The 22,984-nt window shown below is 34.6% G+C and overlaps 1 protein-coding gene across 1 annotated transcript in view; it reads left to right on the top strand.

The window, feature by feature from the left end:
• Positions 1–22,984, top strand: part of LOC104671823 (ankyrin repeat domain-containing protein 30A) — a 134,128-nt gene that overhangs the window by 83,656 nt on the left and 27,488 nt on the right. The window contains 4 exon segments of the mRNA XM_030941288.1: positions 1,805–1,833; positions 1,921–1,993; positions 6,922–6,983; positions 9,936–10,038. Coding sequence (XP_030797148.1) covers positions 1,805–1,833; positions 1,921–1,993; positions 6,922–6,983; positions 9,936–10,038 — 267 coding nt within the window.

The raw sequence follows: 22,984 nt of genomic DNA, 5'->3' as shown, positions 1-22,984 counted from the left end.
TTCTATTTCCAAAATTTGCCAGGGAATTACAGCAAACATGTTATCACTCCTGTCTTTCTCACTGGTGGGAAGGCATTAGGGATGGAAGCAACTGACCATAGAGAGTTGTCTTTTATCTGCAACAGGTGAATATAAGCATATTGGCACAGCCATGCGTGTATATAATTTGTCCTATACACTCAGTATAGACCACAAGTTTTCACACTTTATAAAATCAGCTGAATACCTTTTTAACAGTGAACGTTGTGATTCAGCAGACTTGGGATTCTGGCATTTTTAATAAGTTCTCAAGTGATGCTGTTGCTGGTGGTCCTTGGACCTCACTCTTAAGTAGCAAGAGAATAGCCTTTCCTTTGGAAAAATCTGGAAGAAGGGCAATTGGATAGAAGACATAACAGGGTCAAGGGAAAGCATTATATTGCTTTTATTTCTGCATCTGTTTCTGGCCAGAGGGGAAAAAGAGGTAAAGAAATAATAATTACGGGTGTCAGATACTATTCCTAATCAAAGAGAAAGAAAGTGTTGGGAAAATTGATTTTAAAAGATGTTGAATGGGAAAAATCAAGACCACAGGTGTGGACATTATTTTGGCTAAGAAAGAGGGGTTGTGAGGCAGGAAACGGGGCAAGAAAGAAGATAGCCAGACAACTTTGGAGTTTCTGAATAGGAAATTTGAGTGAATTCACTTCAGATGCATTTACAATATTTGCACTCCAGAAGATTAGATTTTGGGTACTCCAGAGACTACCGGAAGTGGAGGATTACTAGAATTGGAGTAAACTATGGTGACTTTTTAGTTTTCTCTATCACTATCAGGCATAAAAGGTATATATTTTGTTGATATTAACTATTCAAATGAGAGGTATTTGAATCTAAGAGCATTGGCTTTATTTTTAATGAAGCAAATTGTTTTGGTAAAATTGTTGTTCTATGAAAATCCATTAGACACTTTAATAAAGCAGAATAATTTTTAGAAACAAAAAATACTGAATTTATTACTTGAATTCTAACTTTTTTAAAAATATTTTTCTGATTTAAAAATATAAAATATTATTTGTATGTAATAAGTATGTTGCCATAAATTTTCAAATAAACATGCCAATATTGAAAGCTCATTACACAAACTTTTAAATTAATTTTGTATATATTTTTTACATGAGTGAATCAAGAAAATTTCTGAGGATAAACTAGAGGATACAGAAATGTAGGCATATGATTACACCACATGGATATGGAAAACAATGAATATTTTATTTAGTATTATCCCCTAAGTAAATATCCAAGCTGATCAATTTGTAACACATTCAGTGATGAGATGTCAGTTCTGCATTCAGCTGAACTCTCATCACAATGGTGTACCATCTCAATTGTAGGACAAATTAAAGAACATGATGAATGTAATGCTATAAATTATTCTAATGTATTTCATTAAACATATGGTGTAGGATTCTATGTTCAGCTTTGACATTTATTTTTTCAGGGTCATGATTTGCTCCTCTGATCAAAAATCATTTATGCTTTCATCACTCAGCATATACATATTAATATCAACACATTTTGCATGCAAAACACATTCCCACTTTTGAAATCTTAAATGCATGTTTGATGAACCCTAGATTCCTAGTTTCTTCAGTGTATTTCTGTCATGTGAGTGTCCTAAACAAACAAAAGAAAATCTCCTAAATCTAAAGGAATCATTCTCAAAGCTGAGCAAGAGGACTCAGTTAGATACTATCACTGGGTTCATTTGTGGTTGGTTTTGTTATATTTACCTACGACTAATAATAAATCTCTTTTGCTTTAGAGTCTACTGAAAAGCCCTCTGACTTTGAGGTATTGAGTTTTATAATTTTATCTTGAATTATTTATTAACTATGTATTTTGTGTACATTCGTTATTAATCATTTTTCTTCCATTTAGCCTGCCATTGAAATGCAAAACTCTGTTCCAAATAAAGCTTTAGAATGGAGGAATAAACAAACATTGAGAGCAGGTAATTTTACAGTTCAACTATATTAAAATGAATATTTCAATAGTTGACATATTAATAGTCTCATCTCCCCAATGTTTATTTTTCAAATATTATGGAAATATTTGAGTTAATAATGTCCATAGTGGTATCCACATTTGAAAAACTGATTATTTACAAGAACATGAATTTAATTAGTTTTTTTTAAAATTAGCTTTAATTTCAGGTGTTTCTACTTTTATGTCCTGATACTGTAATGTTTTGTATTGGGAATGTCTGTATGACTTAAAGATTCAAGAAAGTGAAGAGAAAGCTTCACTTTTTGACATGCCAATTGTGTTTTAACATTGGTTACCTCATGTGAATGTAGTCATTTGAAGCATCCTAAGGAAATCAGTTATTCTGATTAGCTTACTCTGTGTGTGTGTGTGTGTGTGTGTGTGTGTGTGTGTGTGTGTGTGGTGTGCATGTTTGTGCCTGTGTGCATGTGTATGTGTGTTTGTGTGTGGTACCCTTAGTTTTTAAAAATGGGAGAAGTAATCATTTCTTTATAATTATATTTGTAAAACTGTGATTCTGAAGCATTTGGCTTTAGTGTCTTTTCATTGTTTAGAGGTAAACAATTGTCTAAAGTAGTTTTTAAAAAATTATTCCTATGCATGCTTAAACATTATACAACATATGTGCACAGTCATAGATAATATGTAGAATTTGTTTTTAACTTCTAATATGTAAATAATTGTACATTGTGTGTAATTTTCTGTAACATTCTTTGTTTGATCAGCATTATATTGTAAGATCCGTCCATAATAGACAGAATTAGCTCTGGTTTTGTTTTTATTGCAGTCTTTATATAATTCCATTATATAACTGCACCACAACTAATTAAAGTTTGTTTATGCAAAAAAGAAAAGCAAATGCAAATTTCAGTCTTCATTTAAGTTGATCTACTGATTTTTGATATATTAGAAATTAAAACTAAAGAATTTCAAGTATAACCATGTACAATCATCTACTTTAATAAAAATGAAAACTGTGACCTATGGACCATTAAAGCTATGCTGTTGTAACACATTATTTCCCTGAAACAGTGCAGTATACACTTCTAAAAATGAGATTGAAAATAGTCAATAACAAAAGTATGATTTGAGTTTTGGATTCTCTACGTGAAATTTGAACTTTAGGGATGCTCATCTCACAACTTAAAAGCACATTTGAAAACCAGATATATTGGCCGGGCGCGGTGGCTCAAGCCTGTAATCCCAGCACTTTGGGAGGCCGAGACGGGCGGATCACGAGGTCAGGAGATCGAGACCATCCTGGCTAACACGGTGAAACCCCGTCTCTACTAAAAATACAAAAAAAAAAAAAAAGACTAGCCCGGCGAGGTGGCGGGCGCCTGTAGTCCCAGCTACTCCGGAGGCTGAGGCAGGAGAATGGCCTAAACCCGGGAGGCGGAGCTTGCAGTGAGCTGAGATCCGGCCACTGCACTCCAGCCTGGGCGACAGAGCAAGACTCCGTCTCAACAGAAAAAAAAAAAAAAAACCAGATATATAGTTCATGCATGTCAAATTATAAGTGTACCCTTAATATTAAAATAGTATTTAAAGCTTCAGTTGTGTGTGTTTGCTTTTCTCTTTGAATTATGTTAAATAGTTAATATTTGAAAAATTTGTTTGCAAGAGAAAACAGAACATTATTTCTGTTTTATGTTTGTTTTCTATCTTATGGCTCCTTGATTTTCATATTCTATTATATGACTGTACCACAATTAATTAAACTGTTTTATGCTGATAAAATACATAAAAATAAAAACAAATTCAGATTTTGATAAGCCTTTTAAGTTGGCTTTGTATTTTATTTTTAATATATTAAAAATCAAAAGTATAGTATTTAAGATATAAGCATGCACAATCATATATATTCTGATGGCAATTAGAACTATGAGTTAAAAATTATTAGAGCTATGGTGTTACAACACAGTTTGTCTCTGAAACATTCCAGTATACACTTCTAAATAAATGCAAATGAACATGGTCAACAACAAAAGTATGATTTGACCTCTTGGATTCCCTGGAGGAAACTTGAACTCCAGGGATATTCTGATCAGAATTTAAGATCAGTTTTAAAAATCACATTTTGGATATTAGCCCTTTGTCAGATGAGTAGGTTGCAAAAATTTTCTCCCATTCTGTAGGTTGCCTGTTCACTCTGATGGTAGTTTCTTTTGCTGTGCAAAAGCTCTTTAGTTTAATTAGATCCCATTTGTCAATTTTGGCTTTTGCTGCCGTTGCTTTTGGTGTTTTAGACATGAAGTCCTTGCCCATGCCTATGTCCTGAATGGTACTACCTAGATTTTCTTCTAGGGTTTTTATGGTATTAGGTCTAACATTTAAGTCTCTAATCCATCTTGAATTAATCTTCGTATAAGGGGTAAGGAAAGGATCCAGTTTCAGCTTTCTACTTATGGCTAGCCAATTTTCCCAGCACCATTTATTAAATAGGGAATCCTTTCCCCATTTCTTGTTTCTCTCAGGTTTGTCAAAGATCAGATGGCTGTAGATGTGCGGTATTATTTCTGAGGACTCTGTTCTGTTCCATTGGTCTATATCTCTGTTTTGGTACCAGTACCATGCTGTTTTGGTTACTGTAGCCTTGTAGTATAGTTTGAAGTCAGGTAGCGTGACGCCTCCAGCTTTGTCCTTTTGACTTAGGATTGTCTTGGCAATGTGGGCTCTTTTTTGGTTCCATATGAACTTTAAAGCAGTTTTTTCCAATTCTGTGAAGAAAGTCATTGGTAGCTTGATGGGGATGGCATTGAATCTATAAATAACCTTGGGGAGTATGGCCATTTTCACGATATTGATTCTTCCTATCCATGAGCATGGTATGTTCTTCCATTTGTTTGTGTCCTCTTTGATTTCACTGAGCAGTGGTTTGTAGTTCTCCTTGAAGAGGTCCTTTACATCCCTTGTAAGCTGGATTCCTAGGTATTTTATTCTCTTTGAAGCAATTGTGAATGGAAGAATCTACAAAGAACTCAAACAAATATACGAGAAAAAAACAAACAACCCCATCAAAAAGTGGGGAAAGGATATGAACAGACATTTCTCAAAAGAAGATATTCATACAGCCAACAGACACATGAAAAAATGCTCATCATCACTGGCCATCAGAGAAATGCAAATCAAAACCACAATGAGATACCATCTCACACCAGTTAGAATGGCAATCATTAAGAAGTCAGGAAACAACAGGTGTTGGAGAGGATGTGGAGAAATAGGAACACTTTTACACTGTTGGTGGGATTGTAAACTAGTTCAACCATTATGGAAAACAGTATGGCAATTCCTCAAGGATCTAGAACTAGATGTACCATATGACCCAGCCATCCCACTACTGGGTATATACCCAAAGGATTATAAATTAGTCTACTACAAAGACACATGTACACGTATGTTTATTGCGGCACTATTCACAATAGCAAAGACTTGGAATCAACCCAAATGTCCATCTGTGACAGACTGGATTAAGAAAATGTGGCACATATACACCATGGAATACTATGCAGCCATAAAAAAGGATGAGTTTGCGTCCTTTGTAGGGACATGGATGCAGCTGGAAACCATCATTCTTAGCAAACTATCACAAGAAGAGAAAACCAAACACCGCATGTTCTCACTCATAGGTGGGAACTGAACAATGAGATCACTTGGACTCGGGAAGGGGAACATCACACACTGGGGTCTATCATGGGGAGGGGGGAGGGGGGAGGAGGGAGGGATTGCATTGGGGAATTATACATGATATAAATGATGAATTGATGGGTGCTGACGAGTTGATGGGTGCAGCACACCAACATGGCATAAGTATACATATGTAACAAACCTGCACGTTATGCACATGTACCCTAGAACTTAAAGTATAATAAAAAAAAAAAAAAAAAAAAAAAAAAAAAAATCACATTTTTAGTTCATGAATGTCAAATAATCAGTTGACCCATAATGATGAAATCGTCCTTAAAGTTTTTGTTAGGCATATTTGCTTTTTTCTTCAACCTGTCTTAAATAGTTCAAATTTGAAAATTTTGTTTATAAAGAAGACTGGATATATATATGTGTGTGTGTGTGTGTATGTGTGTGTGTGTGTATATATATATTTATTCTGTCTCATGTCTCTCAGTACTCCTTGGATCATGTGTTGATCCTGATTTAATTCTATTAAATGTGGAAACAGTAGTTCACTAATGTGTAGACATTGATTTATTTCTTTTTTAGGGAAAAATTAGGTTACTTAATGCAATTATTTTTATATAGATTTCTAATGATTCTCTAAGCCATCACACGTTGATTCTGAAGATACTGAATTAAGGAAAGCCTGTCTCAAAACAACTAAAGGAGTTTTAAAATTTAATGTATATGCAATAAAAGCTTTTTAAGCTTATTTATTTATTACACATACACAAAATATACTGTCATGCATGTTGAAACTTAAAATTGTTAGACATAAAGTTTGTTAACATAAAAAAGTTTATATTTCTCAATAGTCTTATTTATTGATAATCTCATTTGAATAACTAACAGATTGCTGAGTCAATCAAACTAAGTAATGCTAAAAAATAGAAAAAGATAACATATAATTAAAGTTACCTCATTAAATTTCAAGCATAGGACATACTGTGTTTCTGGGAAGAAGAACACATTACTGCCTTGTTGAAGAAATAATTTATACAAGTTAGCCAAATTTCTATTTTTTTCTATTCTAATGAATAGAATATTTTAGTTTGCAATTCTATTAGGTTGACCATAAAAGTTGTGGGAATAATCTGAAAAATGTATGTACAGGTTGATTAAGAAACACCACAGATTCGTGAAAAAATAGATTTGTATACTCTTTTAAAATATATCATAATAAATGTTCTCATTAATATATCTGTGATTAATATTTTATAGATAATATGTTGACCTTAAAATCAGGAAAAGAAACATATGCAGAATCACGTTGGAGTTCTAAGGTATTGTGTAATTTTGTTTTTATTATTATTTAAATATAAATATTGAGTGATGTTGAAACTTGAAAGTAGAGACTTTGACTTTATTGTTTTACCTCTACATATTGCCCTTCAGTAATTTCTGATATTTTTCAGAACATACTAAGCAGTTATTATTTGCTAAGTAGATTACTGCTTCATAGTGCAATTCCACGTATTTTCAGGATTAAGTTTAAGAAGGTAGTGTAGTATAGTGTGAAAATACGTCTTAGAATTCTAGGAATTTATTTGGGTTCTGAATCTACAATTGTCTAAAAACTGAAGAATTTCAGTTCAGGGGTCCACCTGTGGGCAAATTTATGATTCTCTGGTATATCTGGATTCAGAGGAAAAAGGTAAAACTAGTTTTGTATATCTTGGAACTTGAAAGGATAATGCCTGGGACTTGAAAGTATTGCTGTATTTGGATTGCACAGTGCAGATCTTAAGGAATATTTTGGGCAAAGGAAAAGCAAGAAAAATAGGAAACCTGAGAAACTACAGTAAAAACAATTTGGTTGAGTAGTGTTTTAAAGAGTAAACATTATTTTCACAAATAGAACTATCTGAGTTATTTCATGGCAGCCATGCTTTCAGCCACATAAATATCTGTATTCTGAGATCACAGCTGTGCAAAGAGGTGGAAAGGGCCTCACTAGTTGTTAGAAGTAGCTGCTTTATAGCAGTAACAATCACGAGTAGAAGTCAAAAAACCAGTCAGTATTCTGGTTCTGTTACTTACTAGTTAGGTAACCTCGGAGAAAAGTATTTAATGTATTCAAATGTCAGTGGCTTTGTTCATTGAATTAGTGCTAATATCTACCTCTTAGGTATGTTTAATTGAGCAATGTTGTAATAAAAGTGAAAATATTTTGCAAACTGAAAAATGTGTATACAAATGTAAGATAATGATGACAGTGGTATTCAGTGGCTTAATAAATACCGAGGGTACTTTTTCTAAACATGAAGGCAGTATTGTCAGAAAAATAATGGGGGAATACAACAGACATGTGGATTTCTAGTTTAGTGTACAGGTATGTTAAGTATCAGCAGGCTACTACTACTATATTCTAAACTTGCTAGGAATTTAGCAAATTAGACCTCTCTGATGAGATTTTAAATGCTTTGACTATTAGTAATGTGCTTCCTGAATAGCATAAGTGTGCTAAGCAGTGAGACCTGAATACACAGGATGAGGACTTACATTAAAGTGGTAGGAATAGAAAAGCAAGTTAACAACACTTATAAGTAAATATAAGTGATCTCTATATAAAGACAGATAGTGTTAGGTTAGATAAAATTGAAGAAGTTTACACTTAAAATGGGAATGGGGGTGGCAGTCAAATTCTGTAGTCAGAGATTTCTTTGAGACTGTCAGTCAAGCTCCCATAACGAGCATGAGAGGTAGGATGACATGTATATACCCAAAGGATTATAAATCATGCTGCTATAAAGACACACGCACACGTATGTTTATTGCGGCACTATTCACAATAGCAAAGACTTGGAATCAACCCAAATGTCCATCAGTGACAGACTAGATTAAGAAAATGTGGCACATATACACCATGGAATACTATACAGCCATGTAAAAGGATGAGTTTGTGTCCTTTGTAGGGACATGGATGCAGCTGGAAACCATCATTCTCAGCAAACTATTGCAAGAACAGAAAACCAAACACCGCATGTTCTCACTCATAGGTGGGAATTGAACAATGAGAACACTTGGACACAAGGCAGGGAACATCACACACTGGGGCCTATTATGGGGAGGGGGTGGGGGGAAGGGATGGCATTGGTAGTTATACTTGATGTAAATGACAAGTTGATGGGTGCTGATGAGTTGATGGGTACAGCATACCAACATGGCACAAGTATACATATGTAACAAACCTGCACATTGTGCACATGTACCCTAGAACTTAAAGTATAATAAAAAAAGAAAAAAAAAAGAAACAAGGAGAAATCTCCAAAAAAAAAACAAAAAAACAAAAAAAACACACACACACAAAAAAAAAACAAAAAAAAAAAACAAAGTCTAGGTGAAAGACATTTGGAGCAGAAAAAAAACAGATCACATTTCTTTATAATTTTTCTCTTAACATTCTGCAAAGACTAGGAAACGGAAAGTGGGGTAAACATTATCATCATCATTTTCATTATTGTAAGGTGTAGAAAAGTATGCAAATGTGTTCCTGGCACATAATAAATGTTTTATGAATAAATGTTCTTATATTTTTATGAAGGACTTGCTATAGTTTTCTGAAATTATGTTTTAATTGAGATTGAGTTGCATATTTTATATGATACTGGTTTCTTTTCATTTAAACTTAATAGAATGTTTTTCTTCTTTTAAATTTATTCATGCGTTTCTCTGTTATCAAAAATTTTCTCAAAAATATTTGATTATTTCAAATTCTTGTCTACCTAAATAAAGAAGCTTTTACAATATTCTGTCTCATACTCTGAAGGTTCTTTCTTTAAAGTGTCTTATTTTAACCCTAAAAATTTATAATTATGAATATTTTTAAGGTTTAATGTTGTCAATGTTATATAGCAAGAAGCAGGTGATTGTCTTTTGTTTTAAATGCCCTCTCTTTTTTCTTGAGGACTACAAAGTAGAGTTAGATATTTTGAATGTAATTTCTTGTTGAAATATGCACGACTAAATATTTTTTCTGTGGATATGTTTTTATATTTGGGTTTTCATGCTTAGTAACTGTTTCAATAGCTAAATGAAAATGAAAATAAGCTTGATTTAGAGAGCATATGTGAAGTCCTTTTTATAAATGTTTTGGTTTTCAATAGGTTTCTATTCTTAAATCAAATTGCCTTTAAAGTAGGAAACTGAGTATGTTTTGAAATATGTTAGGAAATCTTGATGTCACTCATTATTATTATTATTATTATTTTAAAATTGCAATTCATTATTGATAGAACTTCGAACAGAGTGTTTCGGAAAGTGCTGCACAGAATTACACGTGTTTACCTGAGGCTACATATCAAGAAGAAGTCAAGAATATAAATGGAAAACTAAAGGGTAAGAATCACTTTTTATTTAGAAGTCATTTGACAGTATGTTTATCTAAAAATTTGAGAACTGTTATACTGTAATAGCCTCAAAACATTACGCACTAAATGCGTCGTATAAAAATAGTGAATTAAAATGGTAATAAGTTACATATCTTGTCAGGTGTCAGCAACAGAGTATATAGGGAGTGCCAAAAAAGGAACTGAGTTATTACTTTAAATTCAAGATATTCTAAAACCTGAGGTATCTCAGGAAATAAGAGGAAAAATGTAAAAGAGTGAATAAAGAATGAGGAAGACAGAAAGTACAGGGAGGAAATGAGGGAAAAAGAAGCAGGTGTATACAATGGAGGTTGATAAGATAAAATAACTCTTTAGATAGAGGAAGAGTATGGTTAGAAAGGTGGGAAGAATATATAGTGAGCTTCCAGTACAAAAACTAGTAAAAGAATTACAGCAAAAATGTTCCACCCAAGCTAAAAACCATGGCACAAGATGTACATGACACATGCACAAGCTTCAGTAGCTGATTCGATCAAGTGGAAAAAAGGGTATCAGTGATGATTGAAGATCAAATGAATGAAATGAAGTGAGAAGAGAAGTTTAAAGAAAAAAGAGTGAAAAGAAACAAAGAAAGCCTCAAGAAATATGGGACTATGTGAAAAGACCAAATCAACGTTTGATTGGTGTACCCGAAATTGACAGGGAGAATGGAACCAAGTTGGAAAACACTCTGCAGGATATTATCCAGGAGAACTTCTCCAACCTAGAAAGACAGGCCAACATTCAAATTCAGGAAATACAGAGAACACCACAAAGATACTCCTCAAGAAGAGCAACCCCAAGACACATAATTGTCAGATCCACCAAGGATGCAATGAAGGAAAAAATGTTAAGGGTAGCCAGAGAGAAAGGTCGGGTTACCCACAAAGGGAAGTCCATCAGACTAACAGCAGAGCTCTCAGAAGAAACTCTACAAGCCAGAAGAGAGTGGGGGCCAATATTCAACATTCTTAAAGAAAATAATTTTCAACCCAGAATTTCATATCCAGCTAAACTAAGCTTCGTAAGTGAAGGAGAAATAAAATCCTTTACAGACAGGCAAATGCTGAGAGGTTTTGTCACCACCAGTCCTGCCTTACAAGAGCTCCTGAAGGACGCACTAAACATGGAAATGAAAAACAGGTACCAGCCACTGCAAAAACATGCCAAATTACAAAGACCATCGATGCTAGGAAGAAACTGCATCAACTAATGAGCAAAATAACCAGCTAACATCATAATGACAGGATCAAATTCACACATAACAATATTAACCTTAAATGTAAATGGACTAAATGCTCCAATTAAAAGACACAGACTGGCAAATTGGATAAAGAGTCAAGAACCATCAGTGTGCTGTATTCAGGAGACACATCTCATGTGCGGAGACACACATAGGCTCAAAATAAAGGGATGCAGGAAGATCTACCAAGCAAATGGAAAACAAAAAGAAAGCAGGGGTTGCAATCCTAGTCTCTGATAAAAAAGACTTTAAACCAACAAAGATCAAAAGAGACAAAGAAGGCCATTACATAACGGTAAAGGGATCAATTAAACAAGAAGAGCTAACTATCCTAAATATATATGCACCCAATACAGGAGCACCCAGATTCATAAGGCAAGTCAATAGAGACCTACAAAGAGACTTAGACTCCCACAAAATAATGATGGGAGACTTTAACATCCCAGTGTCAATATTAGATAGATCAACGAGACAGAAGGTTAAAAAGGATATCCAGGACTTGAACTTGGCTCTGCACCAAGCAGACCCAATAGACATTTACAGAACTCTCCACCCCAAATCAGCGGAATATACATTCTTCTCAGCACCACATCTCACTTATTCCAAAACTGACTATATAGTTGGAAGTAAAGCACTCCTCAGCAAATGTAAAAGAACAGAAATCACAACAAACTGTCTCTCAGATCACAGTGCAATCAAGTTAGAACTCAGGATTAAGAAACTTACTCAAAATCACACAACTACATGGAAACTGAACAACCTGCCCCTGAATGACTACTGGGTATATAACAAAATGAAGGTAGAAATAAAGATGTTCTTTGAAACCAATGAGAACAAAGACACAACATATCAGAATCTCTGGGCCACATTTAAGCAATGTGTAGAGGGAAATTTATAGCACTAAATGCCCATAAGAGAAAGCAGGAAAGACCTAAAATTAACACCGTAACATCACAATTTAATGAACTAGAGAAGCAAGAGCAAGCAAATTCAAAAGGTAGCAGAAGGCAAGAAATAACTAAGATCAGAGTAGAACTGAAGGGGATAGAGATACAAAAAACCCTTCAAAAATCAATGAATCCAGGAGCTAGTTTTTTGAAAAGATCAACAAAATAGATGGCTAGCAAGACTAATAAAGGAGAAAAGAGAGAAGAATCAAATAGACACAGTAAAAATTGATAAAAGGGATATCACCACCGATCCCACAGAAATACAGACTACCATCAGAGAATACTATAAACAACTCTACACAATTAAACTAGAAAATCCAGAAGAAATGGATACATTCCTGGACACACACACCCTCCCTAGACTAAACCAGGAAGAAGGTGAATCCCTGAATAGACCAATAGCAGGCTCTGAAATTGAGGCAATAATTAATAGCCTACCAACCAAAAAAAATCCAGGACCAGACGAATTCACAGCCGAATTCTACCAGAGGTACAAAGGGAGCTGGAACCATTCCTTCTGAAACTATTCCAATCAATAGAAAAAGAGAGAATCCTCCCTTGCTCATTTTATGAAGCCAGTATCGTCCTGATATCAAAGTCTGGCAGAGACACAACAACAAAAAAGAGAAATTTAGACCAATATCCCTGATGAATATCAATGCAAAAATCCTCAATAAAATACAGGCAAACTGAATCCAGCAGCATATCAAAAAGCACCATGATCAAGTTGGCTTCATCCCTGAGATGTAAGGCTGTTTCAACATATGCAAATCAACAAACATAATGCATCACATAAACAGAACCAAAGACAAAAACCACATGATTATATCAATAGATGCAGAAAAGGCCTTTGACAAAATTCAACAGCGCTTCATGCTAAAATCTCTCAATAAATAAACTAGGTATTGATGGGACATATCTCAAAATAGTAAGAGCTATTTATGACAAACCCACAGCCAATATCATACTGAATGGGCAAAAACTGGAAGTATTCCCTTTGAAAACTGGCACAAGACAAGGATGCCCTCTCTCACCACTCCTATTCAATATAGTGTTAGAAGTTCTGGCCAGGGCAATCAGGCAGGAGAAAGAAACTAAGGGTATTCATTTAGAAAAAGAAGAAGTCAAATTGTCCCTGTTTGCAGATGACATGATTGTATATTTAGAAAACCCCATCATCTCAGCCCCAAATCTCCTTAAGCTGATATAAGCAACTTCAGCAAAGTCTCAGGACATGCAATTAATGTGCAAAAATCACAAGAATTCCTATATACCGATAATAGACAAACAGAGAGCCAAATCATGAGTGAACTCCCATTCACAATTGCTTCAAAGAGAATAAAATGCCTAGGAATCCAACTTACAAGGGATGTGAAGGACCTCTTCAAGGATAACTACAAACCTCTGCTCAACAAAAAAAAAGGGGACACAAACAAATGGAACAACATTCCATGCTCATGGATAGGAAGAATCAATATCATGAAAATGACCATACAGCCCAAGGAAAATTTTAGATTCTATGCTATTCCTATCAAGCTACCAATGACTTTCTTCACAGAATTGGAAAAAACTACTTTAAAGTTCATATGGAACCAAAAAAGAGCCCTCATTGCCAAGACAATCCTAAGCCAAAAGAACAAAGCCGGAGGCATCACGCTACCTGACTTCAAACTATACTACAAGGCTACAGTAACCAAAACAGCATGGTATTGGTACCAAAACAGAGATATAGACCAAGGGAAAGGAACAGAGCCCTCAGAAATAACACCACACATCTACAACCATCTGATTTTTGATGAACCAGACAAAAACAAGAAATGGGGAAAGGATTCCCTGTTTAATAAATGGTTCTGGGAAAACTGGCTAGCTATATGTAGAAAGCTGAAACTGCATCCCTTCCTTACACCTTGTACAAAAAATTATTTTGAGATGGATTAAAGACTTAAATGTTAGACCTAAAACCATAAAAACCCCAGAAGAAAACCTAGGCAATACCATTCAGGACATAGGCATGGGCAAAGACTTCATGACTAAAACATCAAAAGCAATGGCAACAAAAGCCAAAATGGACAAATGTGATCTAATTAAAGAGCTTCTGCACAGCAAAAGAAGCTTCCATCAGAGTGAACAGGAAACCTACAGAATGGGAGAATATTTTTCCAATCTACCCATTTGACAAAGGGCTACTATCTGGAATCTACAAATAACTTAAGTTTACAAGAAAAAATCAGACAACCCCATCAAAAAGTGGGCAAAGGATATGAACAGACAGTTCTCAAAAGAAGACATTTATGCAGCCAACAGACACATGAAAAAATGCTCATCATCACTGGCCATCAGAGAAATGCAAATCAAACCACAACAAGATACCTTCTCACACCAGTTAGAATGGTGATCATTAAAAAGTCAGGAAACAACAGGTGCTGGAGAGGATGTGGAGAAATAGGAACACTTTTACACTGTTGGTGGGAGTGTCAATTAGTTCAACCATTGTGGAAGACAGTGTGGCGATTCCTCAAGGATCTAGGACTAGAAATACCATTTGACCCAGCAATCTCATTACTGGTTAGATATCCAAAGGATCATAAATCATGCTACTATAAAGACACATGCACATGTATGTTTATTGTGGCACTATTCACAATAGCAAAGACTTGGAACCAACCCAAATATCCATCAATGATAGACTGAATTAAGAAAATGTGGCACATATACATCATGGAATACTATGCAACCATATAAAAAAGATGAGTTCATGTCCTTTGTAGGGACATGGATGAAGCTAGAAACCATCATTCTGAGCAAACTATCACAAAGACAGAAAACCAACACTGCATGTTCTCACCCATAAGTGGGAATTGAAATATGAGAACACTTGGATACAGGGTGGGGAACATCACACACCAGGGCCTGTCATGAGGTGCGGGGAGGGGGGAGAGATAACATTAATAAAAATACATAATGTAAATGATGAGTTAATGGGTGCAGCACACCAACATGGCACATGTATACATATGTAACAAATCTGCATGTTGTGCACATGTACCCTAGAATTTAAAGTATAATAAAAATAAATTTCCACTTTTACTTACTCGCTTGTGGAAGACATTAGGGATGGAATTACCTGACTGTGCAAAGCTATGTTTCATCTGTTATTCGTGAATATAAGCATATATGGGCAGCCCCACATGTATATATTTTTTGAGTATGGTCCAGAAGTTTTCATACTTTAATAAATCAGCTACAGATCTTGTTAACAATGCACATTCTGATTCAATAGACTTGAGATTGTGCAATTTTAATAAATTCTCAGGTGATGCTGATTCTGGTGGTTCTTGGACCATGCACTGAGTAGCAAAGGTATAGAGTTTTCATTGAAGTAATTTGGAAGAAGAGCAATTGGATAGAATGTCAAGACATAATAGAGTCAAGGGCAAGCATTATTTTGATTTTGTTTCTGAGTATGTTTTTAGTCAGAAGAGAAGAAAGAAGTTGAAAAACAACAACAGAATTTATAGATGCCCAATATTACTTCTGAACAAGAGAAAGAAAGTGGTAGGAAAATTTATTTTTAAAAGCGTTGAAGGGAAAGAATCAAGACCACAGATCTGGAGATTATTTTTGCTAAAGAATAGCAATTGTGAGGCATGAAGGGGGAGGGGAGGAGAAGCTAAGTAGGTAATTTTGAAGTTTCTGAGAAGGAGACTTGAGTGAACTCACTTCAGATGCATTTGGAATGTTTGCACTCCAGAAGGTTAGATTATGTGTGCTCTGGACAGTACTGGAAGAAGCAGGGATTACTAGATTTGGCGTCTACCACAGTGACTCATTACTCTTTTCTATTACTTTCAGGATTCATAGAGACATGTTTTGTTGATATTATTTATTTAAGTGAGATGAATTTGAATATGAATCCATTGACTTTTTTGGTAAAATTGCTGGTCCATAATAATCTGCTAGATGACCAGGCCCAGTGGCTCACGCCTGTAATCCCAGCACTTTGGGAGGCTGAGGCGATCACATGGGGTCAGCAGTTCGAGACCAGCCTGGCCAACATGGTGAAACCCCGTCTCTACTAAAAATACAAAAAAAAAAAAAAATTAGCTGGGTGTGGTAGCACACGCCTGTAATCCCAGCTACTTAAGAGGCTGAGGCAGGAGAATCGCTTGAACCCAGGGGGTGGAGGTTGCAGTGAGCCGAGATCGCTCCACTGCATTCCAGTCTGGGTGACAGAGTGAGACTCCATCTCAAAAAAAATAAAAATAAAAAAGTAAAAATTTGTTAGAGACTAACATGATAAATCAGTCTAATTTTAGAAACAAAAACTAAATTTATTACTTGAATACTAAAACTATTTTTAAATAAATATTATACTGATTTCAAAATAAAAATGGTTATAACTAATTAACATTTAGCAATCAAGTTTTTGAATACATATTTCAATATTGAAAGTTTTTTATACATTATTTTCTTTATGAGTTTTATATGCCGTCTTATATGAAGGGATGAAAAAACATTCAGATGGATAAATGAGAGGATGCAAAAATGTAGGCATAAAATTACACCACATGTGTGTGGAAAACAATGAATATTTTTATTTACTATTATTCCCTAATATACATCCATGCTCATGAATTCATTACACTTTCGTTAATGAGACATCAATTTTACATTCTTATTGTAACTGTGTACCTTCTCAATTATAAAGAGTATGAAGAATGTTTGTAATTTAACGATATAAGTGATTCTGAAGTGTATCTTGTAGTTCAGAAACTCTCATAATTTATAACCAGTATATGTTAGCCATGTGTGAGATTCATAGATGTCATATGATAAATGAACTCTAGATGATGAAATGGTTTGTAAAATTTTCCTTGTGTGTTTTTTGCTTTTTTTCTTTTTCACATAAAAATTTTAAACTCAGTGTTTTTATTTATAAAGAAAATAGTTACATATTTACTTTTTGTCACCTGGGACTGCACACTTTTGATATAGTTTGAACCTAGACTTTTTTTTAACTTGTGAAAAATTAGGTCACTTATGACTATTATTTTTATATAAATTTCTGATATATTCAAAATTTCACAAGTACATTCTTAATATATTGGTGCTGTAGAAAGAGACTATATCATTATAATTTTTTCAAATATATTCAATAAAATGTTTTAAAGTCCATGTCTGTATCATTCATTGACACAATAGTTTCATTCATCTTTAAACTTTAAATGACTAGACATAAATTTCGGTTGATATAAAAGTATACATATCTTTGAAGAATCTTATTGATGAATAATTTATCCTGGAAAATGAGCTAGTCATAAAGCTTGCTGAGTCAATCAAAGAAAGTAACAGTAAAATATTAATTCCTGAAAGAAAATGAGGGTTGATATTTAACTAAACTTATCTGGGTAAATGGCAACTATCAGATATAGTGTGTGTTTTGGGGGGAGAGGAAGACAGGAGACTGCTCTTGTGAAGAAAAAAAATCATACAAGCTTTTTATGAGTCTTACGTCAGGGTTTTGATAAGGAAGCAGAGCCATTCATGACCACTCAGGACATAGAACTGATGCTGCGTTTTCTCTTTCCTCTGGGAGCCTCTTTGCAATTCACTAAGAGCTTTTCCTGAGACCCTTGTCTTGACTGGTGCTTGTGCTCCTCATTAGGGTATCCAAACTTCAGGCTAGTTTTGTCAGTCCAGTCCAGTTTGTCAGTGTACTTTTGTTCAGCTTCATCCTTCTTTCTGGAGCTGAGTACAGAATTCAGGGCGCTGGGCATTACACAGACCTGTCGATAACCCGAGGCAACGAAGAGTTCTTACCAGTAAGACAAAGACAAAGCATATTCTTACCCACTTCTGCTACAGTATATTCTAACCTGCGGTCACCATTTGTTGGCTGGGAGGTTGCACTGCACACCCCATTACAAAATTTGCTGACTCAAGTGTGGATAGGAAAATGATGTAGGCTTCTTGAGACCTCCACTTTCTCATTTCTGCAGCAAATCAAGGGCCTTCTCACATGCCCAGTATGCTGCCATAAGAACTAGCATTTGGGAAAACCACCATACTAAGTTTACAAATAACCAAAAGAATCATACAGAGGCTGACTCCCCTGGCAGCACCCAGAAACAAATTGCATTCCTTAGTATATGTTAAAGTCACACCCTCCAGGGTGACAACATGTCTCAAGCAAGTGAAAGTAAACTTAAATAGAAGAAGTGACTCTCTTTTCAGGTTAGAAAGATGAGCCAAAATTTCGGAAAGCTGAAAAAACACAGGGTATCAACACACAACTTTGCTCCTCAACCCTTTGGCAACCACTAATCTTTTTACTCTATCCATAATTTTGTTTTCTGGATAATGTCATTTTTGGAAATATGCATTTAAGTCTTTTCATAGCTTGATAGTTCATCTCTTTTTAGTCCTTAGTAATATTCCATTGTATGACTATAGCACAGTTAATACACTCATCTTTCTAAGGTTATCATTGTTGCTTCACAAATTGGTTGAATTTTGCATGCATGTTCATAAGGCAGTTCTCTTGTTTGTAATAATATCATCTGGTTTTGATTTAGAGTAATGCTAGCATTATACACTGAGTTGAAATGTACTCTGTATTAGGCTATTTGTGCATTGCTATAGATAAATACATGAGATTGGGTAATTTATGAGGAAATAGGTTTCATTGGCTCACAGTTCTGCAGGTTGTACAGGAAGCATAACATGGGGCTCTGCTTCTGGGGAGGCCTGTGGAAGCTTACAATTATGGTGGAACGTGAAAAAGAACTTGCACATCATATGGCTGGAGCAGGCGCAAGAGAGAGAGGTGGGAGGTGCCATGCACATTTAAATGACCAATTTTCATGAGAATCACTATTATGAGTACAGCACCAAAGGCATGGTACTAAATTGCGAGAAATCTTCCCTCATGATGCATTCACTTCTCACGAAGCTTTACTTCCAACACTGGGGATTACATTTCAATGGGAGGTTTTGGTGGGGACACACATCCAAAGTATATCATAATTTTTAATTTTAGGGGTAGAGTTTGTTTAAAATCATCTCTCTTTTTTTTTTTCTAAAATATTTGGTAGAACTCACCAGTGTAGGAATCTTGGCCTGGACTTTTTTTTTTCACTCTAGGAAGATTTTTAACTATGACTTAATCTTTTATATATTTAGGGCAATGCAGGCTATCTATTTTTTCTTCTGATACTTGTATTTTTTTGACTACTGACTAGATTTCATTTTCCTGTTGTTGACATCATTTATATTTTGGCAAAAGAGAGTTTGATCTTTTCCATAAATATTTCCCCTGAACCTTTGCCAGAATCACTATACTGTCATTCCTAGTTAAAAAGATTTTCTTATATTATACTTTAAATTCTAGGTTACCTGTGCAGAATGTGCAGGTTTGTTACATATGTATACACATTCCATGGTAGTTTGCTGTACCCATCAAACCATTATCTACATTAGGTATTTCTCCTAATGCTACCCCTCCCCTAGCCCCTCACCCCCCAACAGGCCCTGGTGTGTGATGTTCCCCTCTCTGTGTCCATATGTTCTCATTGTTCAACTCCCACTTATGAGTGAGAACATGTGGTGTTTGGTTTTCTGTTCTTGTGTTAGTTTGCTGAGAATGATGGTTTCCAGCTTCATACATGTCCCTGCAAAGGACATGAATTCATATCCTGTTTTATGGCTGCATAGTGTTTTGTGGTGTATATGTGCCACATTTTCTTTATCCAGTCTATCATTGATGGATATTTGGGTTGGTTCCAAGTCTTTGCTATTGTGAATAGTGCCCCAATAAACATACGTGTACATTTGTCTTTATAGTAGAATGATTTATAATCCTTTGGGTATATAACCAGTAATGGCATTGCTGGGTCAAATGGCATTTCTAGTCCTAGATCCTTGAGGAATCGCTACACTGTCTTCCACAATGGTTGAACTAATTTTCACTCCCACCAACAGTGTAAAAGTGTTCCTATTTCTCCATATCCTCTCCAGCATCTGTTGTTTCCTGATTTTTTAATGATCACCATTCTAACTGGCATGAGATGGCATCTCATTGTGGTTTTGATTTGCATTTTTATGATGACCAGTGATGATGAGCATTTTTTCATGTGTCTCTTGGCTGCATGAATGTCTTCTTTTGAGAAGTATCTGTTCATATCCTTTGCACAGTTTTTGATGGGGTTGTTTATTTTTTTCTCATAAATTTGTTTAAGTTCTTGTAGATTCTGGATATTAGCCCTGTGTCAGATGGGTAGATTGTAAAAATTTTCTCCCATTCTGTAGGTTGCTTGTTCATTTTGATGCTAGTTTCTTTTGCTGTGCCAAAGCTCTTTAGTTTAATTTAGTCCCATTTGTCAATGTTGGCTTTTGTTGCCATTGCTTTTAGTGTTTTAGTCATGAAGTCTTTGCCCATGCCTATGTCCTGAATGGTATTTACTAGGTTGTCTTCTAGGCTTTTTATGGTTTTAGGTCTTATGTTTTAGTCTTTAATGCATCTTGAGTTAATTTTTGTATAAGGTGTAAGGAAGGGGTCGAGTTTCAGTTTTCTGCATATGACCAACCAGCTTTCCCAACATCATTTATTAAATAGGGAATTCTTTCCCCATTGCTTTTTTTCAGTTTTGTCAAAGATCAGCTGGTAATTTTCACATTTCAATGAATTTGTCAATCTTTTCTAAGTTGTCATGTTTATTCACATAAATTTTATATTATTACCTTGTATTTTTAAGTATCTGTAGAATCTGAAATAATGTCACATTAACTCATTTTCAAAGTTGGTAATTTGTAGCTTTTTCTTTTCAAGAGCTAGTTTGGCTAGGTAGACTTTTGCTTTTATTGATCCTCTCAAAGTGTTTGGTATTGTTCAAGTTTTCTATCATTTTTGTGTTTTATTAGTTCCATCTCTGATGTTTTAGTTCTCTCTGCCTATTATTTTAAAAATCTATAGTTGGGAGCTTATCAGCAACATAAATTGAATTCTCACAATTTTGGAAGCTGCACAGTTCAAGATCAAGGTATCATCAGATTTGACGCCTGAAGAGGTACCACTTCATGATTCATCGATACATTCTTTTCCCCTGTGTCCTCACATGGCAGAAAGGCTAAAGAGGCTTGCTGGGGTTATTTCTATCAGAGCTTAAATCCATTTATGAAGGGTTGGCCCTCGTGACCTAATTACATCCAAAAACTCCTATCTCTATGATTTGATTTTAGCATATGAAGATTGCAAGGAGAAAAACATTCAAACCAATACAGATATTTATCATTTCCTGTCCTCTGCTTCCACTGAGTTTACTTTCTTCTTCTTCTTCTTTTAGTTTCTTAAGGTAAAAGTCAAAATTATTTATTTGAGAGTCTTCTAATATAGACATTCAGTGCTGAAAATTTTTATTTAAGCGCTGTTGTAGATGCATTTTACAATATCTAATGTGTTGTGTTTTCATTTGAAGTTAGTTCAAAATACTTTCTAATTTTCCTTTTCATTATTTTTTGAACCAACCCAGGGTTATTTGGATGTATGTTACTTAATTTGCAATGGTTGAGTTGTTCCAGGTACATTTTTATTATTGATTTTTAATTTGATTGCTTTTGGGTCAGGTAACATGTTTTGTATGACTTAAAACCTTCTTGATCCTTTTATTAAGATATGATCTAGAATATAGTCTTTGAGTACTTCAGAAGAATGGTGTTGTCTATCATATTCTTACTGATTTTCCGCCTCCTTATTCTACCACTTGAGTAAAGGGTTTAGAAATTTTAGACTATACTTGGGCATTTGTCCATTTCTTTTGCAGTTCTATTTTTGTATCATGTATTTTGAAGCATTTATGTTATTATGTACATAAATATTTAGGACTGTTATGTTTTCTTGATTAAGTGATCCCTTTGTTACTATAAAATGAGTTTGTTTATTGCTGGTAATAGTTTTGCTATGAAATGTACTTTGGTATTAATACAACCACTCTTCCTCAACCTTCTTTTGTCAAGTGGTAGTGTGGTATATCTTGTTTCATCTTTAACCAATTTTTGTCTTTATATTTAAAGTTTATTTATTATAGGCATTATACAGATAGATCTTACTTTTATATCCATTCTAACAATCTGCCTTTGAACAGTGGTTTTTTGACCAGTTTAATTTATTATGTAATTATTGATATGATAAAAGTTGTCTGTCATCATGCTGTTTGATTTCTATTAGTCCCAGATCTTCTTTGCTTTGCTTTTGTTCTTTATCTGCTTCCTTCAGACTAGTTTAGTAATTTTTATGATTTAGTTTTATATGTGTATATATATAGGTATAATATTTTTTAGTTATTGGTCTAGTTTTATATTTCTTTATGATTTAGTCATATCTTTTTGTGGTATAAGTTTATTTGGTTATTAGATATAACTCTTTGCTTTGCTGTCTTAGTGGTTTTTTAGGATTTATAGTGTATGGATTTACCTCATCACAACCCACCTTCAAGTAATATTATATCATATCATAGATGGTATAAGAAATTACAATTGTGTATTTTCATTTCTTCACTTCCAGCCAGATTCCAGCCTGGATCTGTGGGATTGTAGCTTTCATTAAGTTTAGAATATGTTTAGTCAATTTTTGCTCGAATGTTTTATTCTGTCTCTCCTCCTACCTGTTTGGGGACTTATATATTACCTGCTGGGAGTTTGCTCATAGTTCTCTAGTGTCTGAAATT

This window comes from Rhinopithecus roxellana, chromosome 11 (genome assembly GCF_007565055.1).
Source record: "Rhinopithecus roxellana isolate Shanxi Qingling chromosome 11, ASM756505v1, whole genome shotgun sequence".
NCBI lineage: Eukaryota > Metazoa > Chordata > Mammalia > Primates > Cercopithecidae > Rhinopithecus > Rhinopithecus roxellana.
This window is presented reverse-complemented; position numbering and strand designations above follow the sequence as displayed.